Raw genomic sequence first — 18313 nt, 5'->3', positions numbered from 1 at the left:
GGAGCGTCAAATGCATGAGTGAAAATGCCTTACTGCTGTGCGAAGAGCTGCAAATTGGCCTTCGTTGGACGCTGGCACTGGACGCCATTTTTGAGGACGCTGTTTATACTCCGTTCACTGAACGCAGCCAACGTTACAGGCGCGAGCTCGAGGTTGCTGTTTTGAAGCGTTCTTCGGCAGAACGAGCTCGCGCGCTAGAAATGCACGTCTCAAAGCCAGGAGCGCGTGCTAGCTCGCGCTCCTGGCCGAGGGAGTGTTCGCATGCACGTTGCAAATGAACTGGAAGCTCGCTATCAGCTCGCGCTTGGTAGTGGCGCACACAGCTGTGGCCGCCAGTGAATGCGACGCGGCCCGTATTCTCGTCAAGCTTCGGGGTGTTTGCCGCTTGGAGCGGGTCGGGGATCTACTAACGAAACGTCATGCGTAGGCCTTGTCCTCTAGGCGGTATTGGCCAGAGTTGCGCGTGTGTTTTCCACGTGCCGCGCGCCGCTATTCGCCGAGATCCAATCACGTGAGGAGCCAGATCAAAAGCCGTGCGGGAAAGCAGACGTTGAGCGCGCACCGGCGTATGGTACCCCGCTTTGAAGCGCGCCGCTCGCCTCGAACGCGCGGCGCCGCTATTCGCCGAATTCAGTAACGCGAGGAGTGGGATCAACGCGCGGTGCAGGAAAGACAACGGTACGGGGATGAACGCGCAACTCTGGCTCCCGTAAAGAGCTATGCAGGAACTTTCGTCAGCGCCAGTAAGCGTGCCAACACGCGTACAGCAAGATTGTTGTACATACTTTCGCATTCACAACTCATAAGAAGTGCTTAGGTGTACCTCGATCTTTTTGAACCTCGCCCATCACACCTCAAGCTTCGACGCTACGCCGCTGGTGCGCTGGAAGTTCCGTCACTGCCCGCGTTTCGTTCGAACCCGATAGTACATCAGTATGTTGAGAATAAAATGAATTAAACCTCAGTTGGTCTCGTGTGTGCAAATGCGGAAGGCAGGTCCTACTGAAAAGCTCCGAGCGAACATGTCGGAAAGGAGCTTCCTATAATATACGTCCTCATTTTCCCTCGAGAGTCTTCAGGTGGAACCGCAAAAGATAAGGTAATTATGCTAAATTTCTGCATGGACATCTTTTTAATATTGCGCTTATGCATATACTTGTAACGTCAAAATAGTAAAAGGTTTTAATTCATAGATAAGTGTAACGCAAACTTTTTATCAGTAACGGTAACGCGTTCCTTTTTTTGCAAAGTAACAAGTTACGTTGTTCGTTTATATATGAGGAGTATGAGTGGGGCTCTGAGACAGTTTGTGCAGGCCCAGCAAAATTTTCTCTCGGTGGCAGTGTGAGATGTCAATACCTACATACTCGAATGTCTCTCCTAAAGTGCTTACATGTCAGAGTTTTTCTAACTGTTCGAGCGGGGTCACGTGGTTTATGGGCCGTGCTTGCATTGCGAGCCGCGAGGAGGGGTCGAAACCGTCGACTGTCTACAAGCGTCTCTACCTTTTCACCCGCTTTAATCCTCTCAACGCGACGAGGCAACACAAGCGCACTAGCAATTAATACGCCCGGGAGGCGTCCGCCATTAAGCTGCAATCGCTCCCCATGGTTTCAGTTGCTCCCACTTTTAAATCTAGGCTTCCTCCCCGATCGGCGCAGTGAGCTGGTGCATAGCCTCCTTTATACTCACAAAGCCTGGCAGTTCGATGACGGAGCCATAGGGTGCCCGGTCGCTGATTTGGAGCACAAGGATCTAATAGCACAGGGCATTTCTCGGGGAGTTTTGTATTCAACGCACAGCTTTTGCAGCGGCGAGGACCCGAAACATGGTTTTCAAACCCGACGAGAAAAGAAGCGGTAGCCCGAGGAGCGCGAGAAGCACGAGCGAACATTCCATCGCTCGAGACAAGCATGTTTCGGCGTCTCGCCGCAGCGGGGTGCCCGTTACATGACTCCTGTGTGCCGCTCTACCGTTCCACCTTCGGCGGCCGTGTCACGTGACGATCTGCCAGGCTTTGTTAGTATAGACGAGGCTTTGGCTGGTGACGCGCTCTATGGCCAGCTCGCGACGCCTATTGGGAGATGGCGCCGCAGGGTACAAACCTCGCCGTCTCGGTCGTGTGTGAACACGCCTGTCGTTGACCCTGGTAAGTTGTGAATCTGATTTTTCGCGGGAAGGGAATTACGCCTTAAGATTTCACCAGGTAGAATTCACCACCTCGGTGTACATTCGGTGAAAGTTTTAGCTTTCAATGTGCACTTGTCTATGTTTCCGGCTTGTTTTACAACGCATGAAATCCATTGTTGACACTTTATGTGCGTATTCCATGCAAAAAAAAAAAGCCTTCAATAGAAGTTAATGTTTATGTATGGTTTCCTTCCGTTCTACATAATATCATACATTGTACCCCAAATGTAAAACATTATACGGATAAGCAGCCGCCGTCTTTGATCAACCGATCATAGTCGACCGAAAGTCATAAATTACAGGGTTAAAATTCTTAAACGATCCACAAGCCTTCGGATTTTGAGTCGTAGGTGTATTTTCACGATTGTTGGGCGCTAGTCCTTGACGTATTCCCATATAGTCACACTGCATCATACAAAAGACACGATGTTTTCTGCAGACGTGATGATGCAGAATGATCTCCGGACACTCCTTAAGCATGTTCCAAATCACGCTTGCGTCATTCAAATGCATCAATCGAACATGCCTGTAGACAGTTTTTGACTAACCAATGTGTCAATGTGTTAATTCAAGGAAGAAACCCACCTAAAGCAGTCTCTGCAGACTGTCTCTAGTACTAAAAGTGTATTAGCAGTGTGATCGCAGTTTGAGAGTCAAGACGTAGTACATAAATGTCTTGTTAGGGGCGAAATTCGGTTTAGAGGTGTCAGACTTTATGCGGGTCGGGAAAGTAGTTCGTCCTGGAGCTGACCACATTTTCCCCCTTTAAGCGCGCGTCCTGAAGTTTGCAGTCGGAACTGCTATCAGAGTGAATATCTTCGCGCATGGTATATACCGAAGGTTGCAATCTTTGCTACATTAACTGTGCACTGAACTATATGGATGATGAATGTTTTAATTAAAAAACTAGTCGTTTTGTTTCATTTTTTGTTTGTCTGGGGAGCTCCAAATATAATTGAATTTAATATCATAATTACTTGAAAGTAAACATCTTCGACAGAAATCTGTCTGGTTTGGGGAACAATTCGAAAAAAAGAAAACTCAAACCAAAAGTTTAGAAACAGCAGTTCCCAACGTTTCGGGGTCGACTTGACTCCTTCTTCAGGGGTGACTAAAAATGGAATTGGACAGCGCGAGCTTCGACCTCTCCTTCTTCTTCTACCGAGGTGATGTTTTCTGAACGTGACGCAGGCCATGGACGTAAACAGATGGTAAGGCCCCGAGGGACCTGTTAATGTTCCCCGGTGTATTCTGGATGTGCCACGACTCCAAGAACAGGCGTCTTCGAATATGTGGCTCCGTGTCTATCACGTGTGCTTTTCCGAAGTCGATCCGATGGTCAAACACCTCACAATGTTCCGCGACGGCGCTACGCTCGCGATCGAAATTGCGCACATCGTTCTGGTGCTGGCGCATGCGTTCGGGAAAAGATTTAGTTTCACCGATGTAGGCGGCGGGGCACTTCGCACACGGTATCTTGTAGACCACGCCCTGTGCTTTCTCTTTTGGGAGGCGATCTTTTGGCCTTGGCATGAGCCGTCCTAATGTTGACACTGGCTTGTGCGCCACTTGGATACCTTCTTTTCGGAGCACGCGCGCCAGTGTCTCGCTCGTCCCTTTTACATAGGGGACGCTGATGCGCGCGATGGGGCGGGGCTGTGTGTCACCCGACGATCCATGGTTATTGCGCGTGCAGCACTGTCGACGGGCGACGCGTTGGACAAAACTCCTTGAATAGCCGTTTTTTTGGAGGTCAGCAAGTATGGTCTGATTCTCCTTTCTTCTGTCTCTTTCGGACGAGCAGATGGTCGTTGCTCTAGACAGGAGAGTAGAGACCACCGACGTCTTGTGACTCGTTGGGTGGTTCGAGTCATAATCAAGGTAGCGTCCGGTGTGTGTTGGCTTCCTGTAGACCGTGAACCCCAGCTTGTCTCCTTGCCTTTTCACCAGAGCATCGAGGAACGGCAAGACTCCATCTCTCTCGTATTCTACAGTGAACTGGATGGCCGGTTCTATGGAATTCAGGTGTGCGAGGAAGTGGTTCACCTCTGATTTCTTCACGATGCAAAAGCAATCATCTACATAGCGCATGAACTCTTTTGGCCTGTTGGCGAAAGTGCTAAGCGCTTTCTGTTCAACCACTTCCATTGTGAGGTTTGCCGTCGTGACCGAAATAGAGGCGCCCATTGCCGTTCCGCTGACTTGTTTGAAAAGCTCACCCTTGAAGCTGAAGTACGTACTGCCAAGGCAGAACTCGAGAAGGCGGCATAGCTCATCAACACTGAGGCTGGTTCTTGAGCCCAATGTTTCGTCTTTCTCGAGAACCTCTCTGGCTGCAGCAACTGCTAAGGGAACTGGCACGCTGGTAAAGAGCGACACAACGTCGAAAGACACAATCGTGTCATCATCGCTGAGTCTCACTTGCGAGGCACGTTCCACGAAGTGGCCGGTGTTCAGCACATGTGTCGGCGTATTTCCAACAAGGGGAGCTATAGTCCGGTGTAGGTAATTTGACAGCGCTCGGAGCGGTGAGGTCGTAAAGTCCACGATAGGTCTCAAGGGGACGCTAGGTTTGTGGGTCTTGGGTAGTCCGTAGAAGCTTGGCGCAGAGCCATTCCTGCAGATGAGATGCAAGTAAAGGGCTTTCGACTCTGGATATTGCTTGAAAATGTCAGACAACATCTTGTTCATGTTCCGCTGAATTTGGGACGTTGGATCTTTCTTAAGCTTTTCATAGGCCGGACTTTCCAGAAGATCCCGTGCCTTCTGTTCGTACTCCTCCCGGTCCAGGACGACGGTAGATTTCCCTTTATCTGCCGGCAGTAGCACAATCTCTGTATCTTCGCGGAGCTTCCGAAGCGCAGCAGTTTCATCGCGAGATAGATTGTGGCGTTGCCTCGGCGGAGGTTTTGAAAGGATGCCTATCGCCTTAAGTCGTACACCTTCTCGGACGCTAGGGTCTAGACGCGCAATGCCGTCTTCCACAGCGGCAATCATTTTTGGTAGAGGGGGCCGGGTCGTGGTCATGTTGAAGCCGTGACCTTTTGCCAAGACTTTAATCTCGCAGGGGGAGAGTTGTCTTGAAGACAGGTTCGTGACAAAACTGGTGGTGTCAGCGCCTCCCCTTTCCGGGTCTTTTTTCCTTAGCTTAGAAAGCTTCTCTTCTTGAGATGCCTGTCGTTTTTCTCTGGTAGCGGAGGCGATGCTGGAAGCGAACGACTGCAACGACGGAAGCACACCGGGGATGCGATGTTCGAGCTGCCGACGCGTGAAGTACAGGTCCAGTTCTTTTCTCCTTAGGATGGAGTGGCACTCGTGAATCCTGGCGCTTACCAACCGGTGCTCCGCCTGTGCCAAGATCTTGTTTCCCTCCTGGGTGTGTACGAGGCGCTTGAGACGGAGGCTTTTGGGAATCACGTGCAAGTCCTGGCAGGCCCTCGTGAAGTCAATATGCGTCTTGTAGGTAGCGATGCTGCGGGTGATGTTAACAAACCGCTTCGCTAGCTGGGCTGTCTCCGGTCCAAAGTCAATGGATAATGACTTGAAAGTAAACATCTTCGACAGAAATCTGTCTGGTTTGGGGAACAATTCGAAAAAAAGAAAACTCAAACCAAAAGTTTAGAAACAGCAGTTCCCAAAGTTTCGGGGTCGACTTGACTCCTTCTTCAGGGGTGACTAAAAATGGAATTGGACAGCGCGAGCTTCGACCTCTCCTTCTTCTTCTACCGAGGTGATGTTTTCTGAACGTGACGCAGGCCATGGACGTAAACAGATGGTAAGGCCCCGAGGGACCTGTTAATGTTCCCCGGTGTATTCTGGATGTGCCACGACTCCAAGAACAGGCGTCTTCGAATATGTGGCTCCGTGTCTATCACGTGTGCTTTTCCGAAGTCGATCCGATGGTCAAACACCTCACAATGTTCCGCGACGGCGCTACGCTCGCGATCGAAATTGCGCACATCGTTCTGGTGCTGGCGCATGCGTTCGCATGCGCCAGCACCAGAACGATGTGCGCAATTTCGATCGCGAGCGTAGCGCCGTCGCGGAACATTGTGAGGTGTTTGACCATCGGATCGACTTCGGAAAAGCACACGTGATAGACACGGAGCCACATATTCGAAGACGCCTGTTCTTGGAGTCGTGGCACATCCAGAATACACCGGGGAACATTAACAGGTCCCTCGGGGCCTTACCATCTGTTTACGTCCATGGCCTGCGTCACGTTCAGAAAACATCACCTCGGTAGAAGAAGAAGGAGAGGTCGAAGCTCGCGCTGTCCAATTCCATTTTTAGTCACCCCTGAAGAAGGAGTCAAGTCGACCCCGAAACGTTGGGAACTGCTGTTTCTAAACTTTTGGTTTGAGTTTTCTTTTTTTCGAATTGTTCCCCAAACCAGACAGATTTCTGTCGAAGATGTTTACTTTCAAGTCATTATCCATTGACTTTGGACCGGAGACAGCCCAGCTAGCGAAGCGGTTTGTTAACATCACCCGCAGCATCGCTACCTACAAGACGCATATTGACTTCACGAGGGCCTGCCAGGACTTGCACGTGATTCCCAAAAGCCTCCGTCTCAAGCGCCTCGTACACACCCAGGAGGGAAACAAGATCTTGGCACAGGCGGAGCACCGGTTGGTAAGCGCCAGGATTCACGAGTGCCACTCCATCCTAAGGAGAAAAGAACTGGACCTGTACTTCACGCGTCGGCAGCTCGAACATCGCATCCCCGGTGTGCTTCCGTCGTTGCAGTCGTTCGCTTCCAGCATCGCCTCCGCTACCAGAGAAAAACGACAGGCATCTCAAGAAGAGAAGCTTTCTAAGCTAAGGAAAAAAGACCCGGAAAGGGGAGGCGCTGACACCACCAGTTTTGTCACGAACCTGTCTTCAAGACAACTCTCCCCCTGCGAGATTAAAGTCTTGGCAAAAGGTCACGGCTTCAACATGACCACGACCCGGCCCCCTCTACCAAAAATGATTGCCGCTGTGGAAGACGGCATTGCGCGTCTAGACCCTAGCGTCCGAGAAGGTGTACGACTTAAGGCGATAGGCATCCTTTCAAAACCTCCGCCGAGGCAACGCCACAATCTATCTCGCGATGAAACTGCTGCGCTTCGGAAGCTCCGCGAAGATACAGAGATTGTGCTACTGCCGGCAGATAAAGGGAAATCTACCGTCGTCCTGGACCGGGAGGAGTACGAACAGAAGGCACGGGATCTTCTGGAAAGTCCGGCCTATGAAAAGCTTAAGAAAGATCCAACGTCCCAAATTCAGCGGAACATGAACAAGATGTTGTCTGACATTTTCAAGCAATATCCAGAGTCGAAAGCCCTTTACTTGCATCTCATCTGCAGGAATGGCTCTGCGCGAAGCTTCTACGGACTACCCAAGACCCACAAACCTAGCGTCCCCTTGAGACCTATCGTGGACTTTACGACCTCACCGCTCCGAGCGCTGTCAAATTACCTACACCGGACTATAGCTCCCCTTGTTGGAAATACGCCGACACATGTGCTGAACACCGGCCACTTCGTGGAACGTGCCTCGCAAGTGAGACTCAGCGATGATGACACGATTGTGTCTTTCGACGTTGTGTCGCTCTTTACCAGCGTGCCAGTTCCCTTAGCAGTTGCTGCAGCCAGAGAGGTTCTCGAGAAAGACGAAACATTGGGCTCAAGAACCAGCCTCAGTGTTGATGAGCTATGCCGCCTTCTCGAGTTCTGCCTTGGCAGTACGTACTTCAGCTTCAAGGGTGAGCTTTTCAAACAAGTCAGCGGAACGGCAATGGGCGCCTCTATTTCGGTCACGACGGCAAACCTCACAATGGAAGTGGTTGAACAGAAAGCGCTTAGCACTTTCGCCAACAGGCCAAAAGAGTTCATGCGCTATGTAGATGATTGCTTTTGCATCGTGAAGAAATCAGAGGTGAACCACTTCCTCGCACACCTGAATTCCATAGAACCGGCCATCCAGTTCACTGTAGAATACGAGAGAGATGGAGTCTTGCCGTTCCTCGATGCTCTGGTGAAAAGGCAAGGAGACAAGCTGGGGTTCACGGTCTACAGGAAGCCAACACACACCGGACGCTACCTTGATTATGACTCGAACCACCCAACGAGTCACAAGACGTCGGTGGTCTCTACTCTCCTGTCTAGAGCAACGACCATCTGCTCGTCCGAAAGAGACAGAAGAAAGGAGAATCAGACCATACTTGCTGACCTCCAAAAAAACGGCTATTCAAGGAGTTTTGTCCAACGCGTCGCCCGTCGACAGTGCTGCACGCGCAATAACCATGGATCGTCGGGTGACACACAGCCCCGCCCCATCGCGCGCATCAGCGTCCCCTATGTAAAAGGGACGAGCGAGACACTGGCGCGCGTGCTCCGAAAAGAAGGTATCCAAGTGGCGCACAAGCCAGTGTCAACATTAGGACGGCTCATGCCAAGGCCAAAAGATCGCCTCCCAAAAGAGAAAGCACAGGGCGTGGTCTACAAGATACCGTGTGCGAAGTGCCCCGCCGCCTACATCGGTGAAACTAAATCTTTTCCCGAACGCATGCGCCAGCACCAGAACGATGTGCGCAATTTCGATCGCGAGCGTAGCGCCGTCGCGGAACATTGTGAGGTGTTTGACCATCGGATCGACTTCGGAAAAGCACACGTGATAGACACGGAGCCACATATTCGAAGACGCCTGTTCTTGGAGTCGTGGCACATCCAGAATACACCGGGGAACATTAACAGGTCCCTCGGGGCCTTACCATCTGTTTACGTCCATGGCCTGCGTCACGTTCAGAAAACATCACCTCGGTAGAAGAAGAAGGAGAGGTCGAAGCTCGCGCTGTCCAATTCCATTTTTAGTCACCCCTGAAGAAGGAGTCAAGTCGACCCCGAAACGTTGGGAACTGCTGTTTCTAAACTTTTGGTTTGAGTTTTCTTTTTTTCGAATATCATAATTGCAAAATATTTGCATTTTTACCTTCCTTTACACATGAATTTAGCCTTAGTATTTTATGATAGTTATACCAGTTTAATTTTTAGTTTAAAATACAGTATTTTACTTTCAAATCGAATGCCTATCGGGTGTTCTCTGCCTCATCGATGAACATAATCTTGGAAAACCGAAGAGTACAGTACGTTTTTTTGGCGACGAAAAAGGCTTACGATCGAACTGATGCCAGTAGCGAGGGAACCGTTACGGGTGTTGCAGCAGAAGCAGCACGAAGACATCAGGACGGGCTTCCGAGGCGAAGAGTCGCCAACTCCTCGCCGGAAGGAGTCGCTCGAGACGCTGTACGAGCCTTCATCCGCACACCGGCCGCTCCACCTGCACACATGTTGTGAAGCCAGGGCTGCGTTCCAAAATTTACTCGCTCTTACTCCAGAGTAAGGGTTATGCACCTTCGCGTTCGAAAACCTAACCGCGTCCAGCGTCGCTCTCTTTGTGTGACCTCGTCACACGACCCGTCGGAGTAACTCGGATCTATTTGGCTAAGATTTGGAACACAGACTCGTCGCATCTTTGAAATGGCTGACCAAATGCACGCTGTCAGAATATCCCCACAACCTCAATTATTCAGCATAATGACGCCACCTGAAGCAGCGGCGCCGGGTAGTGCGCCCAGATGTAAGAGTGCATCCAACTGCTCGACGTGGTCACGTGGTTTATGGGCCGCGTTGGCGACGCAAAGTGAGAGAAAGTGACGGAAGCGTGGAACGACACTTCGCTCAAAATTTTCCACCCGCAGTCCTCCTTGCCGTGCATGAACGAACGCACGCGCATGAGCAGCAAATTTAGGAGGCAGGTGTCCGCCATTAAATTACAAGCGATATCCATGGTTTGAGGTGCTTCCTCACTTAAATCTGGGCTCAAGCGAGGAGGAGGAGGAGGAAACTTTATTATTCTTCCGGGATTAGGTATCGGATGTGGTGGAGGCCCAGAGGGCCGCCGCGATCGCCAGGGCCCGGGAGGTGGTCAGGACTTGGGAGAACCGGAAGGCTGTTGCAGTAAGACAACGAGGTAGAGAGGCCTAGAGCGATAAACCGGCAGCTGAAAGTGTCCCCCAATAGGCCGCCGCCATGATGCATATTTTTGACAACTAGACACGTGACCTTATAGTTTCATGTCCATATTTTAACAAAGTACCGGGCACAAATAATTGCCTATTGATCTTTAATAACGGTACCAACGAGATAAGTTATGTTTCGTTTGTTTTAAAGGAGCTGTGCAACGATATTCAATTGGAATGTTTTTCTCTCTACACTAGCCTACTGGCACACCTCGGACTCAAGGATACTCACACGCAACACCATTGGCCAAGAAACTCCTTTGTTGTGGTGTAATTTCAAGGACAAAAGCGATCATTTTCATTCAATCTCTCCTTTGCAAAATTTGATGACGTAACTCGGGGATCGCAGTACACCCAAGTGACGATATTTGAATGCGGTTCACAGATTGGACCCGAGAATTGCTTGGGCACTCGACTTCGGCTCGTGACAATTGCTAGCTCGAGAAGCATTCGGGTTGTGACCCGTGTCCAATCGCTGCAACGACGACAACAGCCGAGCCATAACAATGTCTGGAACTCAGCGCGTGTCCTGCGCTTTGCCAACCCTTGCGCGTGGCTATGATCAACACTGGCGGCATATAATCGGCTCCAGATCACGTGGCCGCTTGTTCTGGCTGCGAGTTGAGGGGGTGAACGCCGCTCGTTTTTCTTAAATTTTTTTCTGGGACTTCTATTGCGTGGGGTAAAAAACGAACGCGTGTTTCATAGGTCATTAACGTTAGGGATCCGATTTAAGCGGTATTTGTGCACAGTACAAAAATTGTTGCATCGCTCCTTTAAGTCCGAAATGTGCTTTTACGATAAAAACTCGGGCAGCTTCGCAATGCCTCCGCAAGATGCCGTCAGCTGTGGTGCTGTATTTTGGGTTTTAATTGGATCTAGACACTCATCTCCGGGTCTTACAATATTAAAAAAATAGTACATCATGTTTTTTTACAGCGATCGCGATACAAATCTCGGCTCAGTTTTGCGTAAAAACCTCAGGATTTGGTACAGTCACGTTTCTAGTGGTCATAATTTTACAAATGGCGGCAGCCAGATGGGGGTCACTTTTGCTTGATGAACGGGATCCCAGTTTATCGCTCTAAGCCTCTCTACCTTGTAGCAAAGGAAGACGTCGTATAGACGAGCGTCTCAGAATCTAACTTATTGGCAAAATGCAGCAGTCAAGGTCTGAAACTACGGGATGACGCAATTGAAGTACCTAAGTCCCGTTTTAAAGCGGTCCTTTTAACGATGTTAGGTTAATATAATTCTCCCTTTACAAGAAAATGCTCATCCAGGTGTATACTGGTATTGCACAACTGACCAACTGACACAGAAGCCTCCTGGACGCTATGTAATATCAATATTTAAAGCTGTTTATTTATTTCGGTTCCTCCTTTGTATATTTTCATAACGCGTTCGCGGGAAACGCAATGTTGCCATGTAGATTACCCCTTGCTAACGATGCCCGTAAGCGATTCATGAAGTGGACACTAGCATTGCGTGACCACTCGTTTCGGGCTCATCACGATCAATGCTTCGCCGAACATGCGTGCAGTGGCACTCGTTGTCGTGACGGGAATCTACGAACCCTAACAATAGGGAGTTTTAGAATAGGGGGACCCTATGCTTTGGGTCACCCAAGCAGCATGAGGCGTCGCACAGCGCATGCGCAGAAGGCAGTGCGACACTCCAAACTCCTTAGGGGACCCAAAACGCGCAAATATAACTTTTTTGCTAGTTTTGGGCATGCGTGCACTGACTTAAAAACAAATCTCCTGGAAGCTTTAAGGTGGCAGCCGACGTCTCGTAACAGAAGCGGCTTCTTCGGGGTCTTCCGAAGGCGCGAAATCTTTTTGTCAAATGTCGGCTTCCACTGCTTCAAAGTTTTCCTGTGCTTTTTCTTGGGCGTTTTAAAATTTTTATAGAAACATTCTAGAAACCTCAGAGTGGAAGCCAACACGAGGACCGAAAAGACGAGTACATTGTTGTACGAAGCGACACGCATCAACCAGCACTGTGATTCGCAATTGATCCTTTTATTTGCGCGTGTCCCCGTTGTGACTTTCTCTTCCTCTGTTGGGGACATCGTTGGCTAGCTGCCACATCTCTTTTCTCGGGAAAGGCAAGTCTAGAAGTGTGTTTGAGTCTAAATGTCGTGGTCATCTTCATATCGTTGTGGTGGCCTTCTAACCTTTGTCCCCCTTCGAAGCAGCGGGTGCGTTTAAGACTCAACTTGGCCATTGCTCGCTGCTCTGTAGTCACAGAGGTCGTCTCTTGGGTGGAGTGTGTCATTGGTCTTAAATGTTCGCGTGTTCTTCGAAGCACTTGGCCTTCTGGGGTCCGGATTTTGTGAGACCTTACGGTAGAATAGCCCACTACTAGAGCAGGTGAACAGCAGGGTTGTAGATGGTGGTTTCAGAACCTGTTTCAATATCCGGTAGTGCTCGTGAGGACTTATCGGAGCTAGCCTTCTATTGTTGCCTTAATTTTGTGAGGCATTGTGTGACGGTTTCGGGGGGCACGATAACAGTTAGGTAACGTCCAGACCTGGTGGGCCACAGTGTTCTTGTATGTCGGCTCATCAGTCCTTGTACTGGTGATTGGAGAACCTCGTAACATGGAGTGTTTCGCCATTCAAGAAGTGCATAATAAAACCTTTTCTTGTTCTCACTTTTTCTTAGTAATCGTTTGGCCTGCCTCAAGGCTCGTTCGGTCATGCCAATTATTTGGGCATGGTAAGGGCTCGAAGTTATTTGCTCGATCTTCAAGTTTTTCGGGAACTGTTTGAACTCATGGCTCCCAAACGAAGACTTTCATACAAAACTTTTTAACTGGGGAAGCTGTGGTGGTTTTCATTTCTTCAACCTCGAAGCAAAATGAGTAAAGTCCACCATTTCTATGAAGTCCCGCCCTTCATGAGTAAAAAAAAACCCGATACCAACATGCTGCCGAGGCAGTGTTGGTGGCACCGCATGACTCAAGAGTGGCAAGTTGACATTTCTTCGTATCTACATTTGACATGTGTTGCACTTGTCGTCCTCGTCCTCGATGTCAACGTTGATTCTGGGCCAAAACAGAATATCTTGAGCTCTTTTTTTCATCTCCTTGCCTGTGTGTGCTGTGTGCAGCAGGTTGAGGAATTTTTTTATGGTAGCTGTATAGATATGATGGCCTTTCAAGTAGCGGCACTTGGTCTTTTTGTTCCGGCATGCAGTCAGCGCATACAGACGCAGCAGTTGCAGTTGTGCGTCACCTGCGGTTGCCTCTCGAATTTCTTGAATGCGGCCTTGAGTAACTGATAAGCGGTCTAGTGCGTTTACTTAGAACTTGTCTTCTTCGATTGTTTACTTTGCGGGAAAACATGAAAGTGCATCTGATAGTAGCAGTTCTTTTCCAAGTATATGCTTCTCTTGTAATGAGTACTTCTGGAGAGCCATCTTCATTCGTTGCAGTCCCATCGGACATTGATGCAGTGCATGGTTTCGTGAAAATAGCTTGCAACGGTTCGTGATCTGATTTTACGGTTACACACGCTTGTCCAAGTATGTAATGGTGAAACTTGGTGCATCAGTGAACAATCGCTAGCATCTCATTCTCGATTTGCACATACTTCGTTTCTGCTGCCGTCAGGGATCTCGACAAATGCGCTAGTGGCTTTCTACCCTGGGTGATAGCGTATGCCACGCCGTATTGAAGTGCGTCGACTGAGAGCGTTATGGGCTTTCCTGGGGTGTAGTGTGCGAACACTGGTGCTTTTGTCAATACAGCCCGCAGTACTTCGAAGCCTCTTTGCTGTTCTTCCGCCCACACTCACGCGCACTCCTTCTTCAGTAGTTCTCTTCGTGTTGCTGCTCGCTCAAAAAGTCGGGGTATGAAGTTAGAGAGATGTGTGATCATTCCAAGGAATATTCGCAGTTCCTTGTAATCTCTAGGTTCTTTCACTTCCAGGATTTCTCAAAAAAATCCTGTCTGGATCTACAGTGATGCCGCCTACAAAGGGTGTAACCGTTAAAGGGGCTGTAAAATGATTTTTCTACTGTTACTTACTACTACTCAGAATCACTTCGATCCTAGCGTTAGTAACTGAATAAACTTACCTTAGTTCTTCTTTCTAGGCAATGGCAGTCGCCAAACAAAATATAGAAATATGAGCATCGTTCATCTTCTCAACTCGGAGCCAGAGCAAGCGGTCGCGTGGCCTAGTGTCTATCCTTTGCCGCCAATGTTAATCATATCCACGCGCTAGGGTGGACATAGTAGAAAACGAGTCCTGAGCTCAAGGCATTGTGTTCAGCTATTCTCGTCAACGCAGTGATTGGACACGCGCCACTATCCGATTGTCCGCCGCGGCATTGACTGTTACGAGCCTCAGTCGAGTGCCCATGCAGTTCTCGTGTCCAATCCATGAGCCGAGCTCGATCGTCGTCAGGCGGGTGGTTTCGACCCCACAATTACGTCATCCAGCTTTGCGAAGGAAAGACTGAAAGAGTCCCTGCTTATATTCGCAATTTCACCGCGACCAAGAAGCTTTTGAATTAATGGTGGTCCGTGCGAGTACACCTGGGCCAGACTGGGACTAGGACGCCTCTGTAACGTCATGAACATTCCAACCCGATATCGTTTCATGACCCCTTTAAGCCGCTATTAAGGCAGATACACACATTTTCGTTTCAGTGCGCAGCTTCGAGAAACGGAAGCGAGTGACGGGCACATCAACGTGCTTCGTATGAAGCGTAGACTCTAAAATTCAAGGATCTTGTCACGCGATATAAGAAGCGGGGATGTCCTCGTTTGTCGCAGCCGCAACACAGTCAAATGCACTTGAAAGCAACCTTGTGTAGGCTAGGGTCACTTCTAAAACATCGTGCAAAGCACAGCTCTGCAGATGAGTTTCTTTCTGGTAAGACGGTTGGTTACATAAAAACTGTCTGCAGAAATGACAGAAGCACACTTGTGTATAGAGAAAACATGCTTAGATCATACTTTAGGCGTGCTGCAGATAATTTTCTCGTCATGTCTGCAGCGAATTCCGTGTCTTCCGTAGGATGTACGAGCGGTGCGATTGCAGCTTGTGTTCGCTCCTTTTCATTCCACCAATGGCACCCTATATGAACACACGCACGACCATTTTTGCGAGAGTAAACGTGCCCTGACGAATCACAAAAGTTACCTCAAATTCAAATTTGACGTTTTGCCCCTTTTTGCCGTAAGGCCATTAACCTTAGATATCTACAATACCCTTTGTTTAAATGTACCATACCCTTTGTTTAAAGGTAGTATAGAAGTTGGTCAGGTCGCACGAACTCACATTCTTTCTATGCGCATATTTAGACAGCGGGGAATTTATCTCACTTAAAATAGCCTCTGGTATCTCCGATTTGATGGGCAGTTTGAACAGCGCGGTGCGACTGCTCACCTATCGGTACTTAATGTCCATCATCCAGAGGTGAATGCAGCACCGCACGCCTGTACAATGCTCATCGTTATCGAAAATGGGAAGAGGGCGGGACCGACGCTTCGCCATCGAATCTGCGAAAATGAATAGCCGGCTTGCCAGCGGTGGCACCGGGTCCAGGCCTATAATCCAAGAGAATGAGCCTACCGAACCGGAGGCTCTAGTATACGGACGTGGATAAAATCTATCGGTTTCCCATTAAATACTGCACAGGAACCGCAGAGTGTCTCTATAGACTGGGCTGTTGATTGTTCCGTCAAAAATACGCGCGCGTCTATGCGCTTTCATGCGGATTGTAGACACTCGTCATACGAGGTGAAAGCATGGGGGTGTCAGAAGGAGCCAAATTGTACTCACATATTTTCACCGGCCATCGAACGGGATGGCCGCGCGGACAACCGACGCGGGTCGTTTCCAACATAACGATTTCGTCCCAAGATAAACAACTCCAACAGCGAAGAGAGAGCACGCATGCGCCATCGATTTGTTGATCGTTCGTTTTCTGTTTTTTTCTTCGTTTTTAGAGCAGAAGGAAGAGCGACTTCTGTACCTGCTGACGACAGGCGGCACGCCGGGCTTCATTGCGTGAACTCGGCATTTACCCTCCCCCTCCTCCTCCCACACGCACACACAACGTCACGTACACCGGATTCGATGTAAGCGTTCAGTGTACTGTCCCCGGCGCGGATCTATAGTGAGCTCATTTCTGAACCAACTAGAAGAAGGTGCGCGCAAACGCAGCCGGGTTGGATGAGCACAAGAAAAGAACTTCGATGGCCCACGTCATCGCCGGCCTGCACGTAACGCGTCACAAGTGGCGTCGTTAGTGGGACATCGTTATATTTTGCTAACAGGAAATAACGACTTTGTTTAATGTCGAGTCCGAGAACGAGTGACGTAGGCTCGTTACTTTATGACCGAGTGAAGGGTAATGGCACTTATAGACCGTTGTCTAGTAAACACGTACAGAGGAGTAAAAAAAAAGTCGTATCTTGGAAGAGAAAAAAAAGTAATGAAGTAATATTTATTCGATTTGGATAAAATGTACTTTGTTTAAATCACTTTCTCCTGATTATGTACCCTTTGTAGAGACCAGCTAGACGTTGAACATGATACTTGCCGGTGTCTAGGGTCGTTCTAAAACTCGCGATACTCGCGCGCCTTCCTGTTGGTTTTTTCTTCTCAAGCCGTCATTGTTTTATTTTATTTCAAAATTTTCATATATCGTTGAAGAAAGCAGGCGTTTTGAAACTGAAACCGAAACCGAAACCTGCGGATGGAGGTCGGAGAAATATAGAGGAGGACAGTGTGCCGGAAGTCACGTGGCTTTGCATTTTTTTCTCCGTTTTTTTTTTTTTTTTTTTTGTGTGTGTGTGTGTTTTTTGCGCAGCAGACGAAATCGCCGACAGCGTTGCGGGTACCTTTTGCCGTGCGATTGATTTGCAGTTATGTTTGTTCCGCTCGCTGTTCTGCACTTGAATGTAGGTTGTTTTGTGCATTGAACATTTCGAAATGAGTAGTGAGTGCCCGTGGTGAATGCCCGAGATCGGCTCTAAAAAGAATGTCCCCAAGGTGTTGCGTGAAGAGCGGCCTGACAGGTTCTGCATCCGAAAGTGGCATTGTGCGGCAGATTCTCCACAAGTTTCCGAAAGATCAACGGAATCGGGACCAATGACTGGCTGCGATTCCTGCAGAACAGTTAGAGGCACCTCGGAAAGCGGACGCTATCCGATTTATATGCTCCTTGCATTTTGTGCAAAGTGGCTACGTTGACTTGGCAGGTGTCAAAAAGGGAGTCACGTACCATTTAGTTTAGCCACTTTTCGTCCACAATTTTTTCCCATTAATAATTGTGATAAAGAAATGTGTAAATGTTAAAAAATGTTAAAAAAACAGTATGCTTACACTTTGTATTGAACCTGGTCCACTGAGCTACTCTACAGCTTTGAATTTGAATAGTCGTTTTGACAATTCGCTTTATACGAGCCCCATTAGGGGGCAACTACCGGCAATTTTTTTTCCCGGGTTGTGCCGGCTGCCGGCAGAATATCCACTTCCTAACAACAAAGACTTGTGAATGTCCTTGGGTGGAGGGAGCATTCTATCGTGGAGCTCGAAGTACGATAATTTTGACATTGTAATGTTCAGGCAGTCGAGAGAGAACTCCTCGTTTGTAGTAAGACAGCCGGTCGACTGTAGGTTGGAAAGCTTGCTGCCAATTTCCCTGCAGCAAAAGCACACGCCTGGCTTGAAGTCGGACAGCACCACGGATTGGTCACATTCGCACCTAGTAAAGAAATCGTGCGCATGCATATTCAAATTGAAGTACGCATTTCGTATTGACGTTTGCGCGTTTTTCAAGCTCTTGCCAATTCGTGTTCGTAAGACGAGCGATGTCTTCGGCCACGAGAAGGGCCCCACAACTCAGCGACGTCTAAGTGCAAATCGGCTTGGTGGTCGGGAATGTCGTACGGAATGAATCCTAATTGTCTTGTTCGGTCCGACATTTCTCTTTTGAAGGAAGACAGATTCGCCGGTACCGCGAACAACAGTTCTGAAGTAGAGGTCCCACGCCCGTCGTCCGCCACCATCGCCGACCAGCCCACGAGTCCCAC

At 49.0% G+C, this 18313-nt stretch overlaps 1 protein-coding gene across 3 annotated transcripts in view; it reads right to left on the bottom strand.

Moving 5' to 3' along the window:
* LOC121836099 overlaps window positions 1-18313 on the bottom strand; it is a 49043-nt gene that overhangs the window by 24545 nt on the left and 6185 nt on the right. For 2 of the 3 annotated variants that reach the window (XM_042290817.1, XM_042290819.1), the window contains exon 2: window positions 9351-9513. The exons of the other annotated variant lie outside the window; for it this stretch is intronic. In XM_042290817.1, coding sequence (XP_042146751.1) covers window positions 9351-9513 — 163 coding nt within the window. The remainder of the gene's footprint in view (window positions 1-9350; window positions 9514-18313) is intronic. 3 annotated transcript variants of the gene reach the window in all.

This window comes from Ixodes scapularis, unplaced genomic scaffold (assembly GCF_016920785.2).
Source record: "Ixodes scapularis isolate PalLabHiFi unplaced genomic scaffold, ASM1692078v2 PGA_scaffold1__304_contigs__length_218370807, whole genome shotgun sequence".
In the NCBI taxonomy this organism is placed as follows: domain Eukaryota; kingdom Metazoa; phylum Arthropoda; class Arachnida; order Ixodida; family Ixodidae; genus Ixodes; species Ixodes scapularis.
This window is presented reverse-complemented; position numbering and strand designations above follow the sequence as displayed.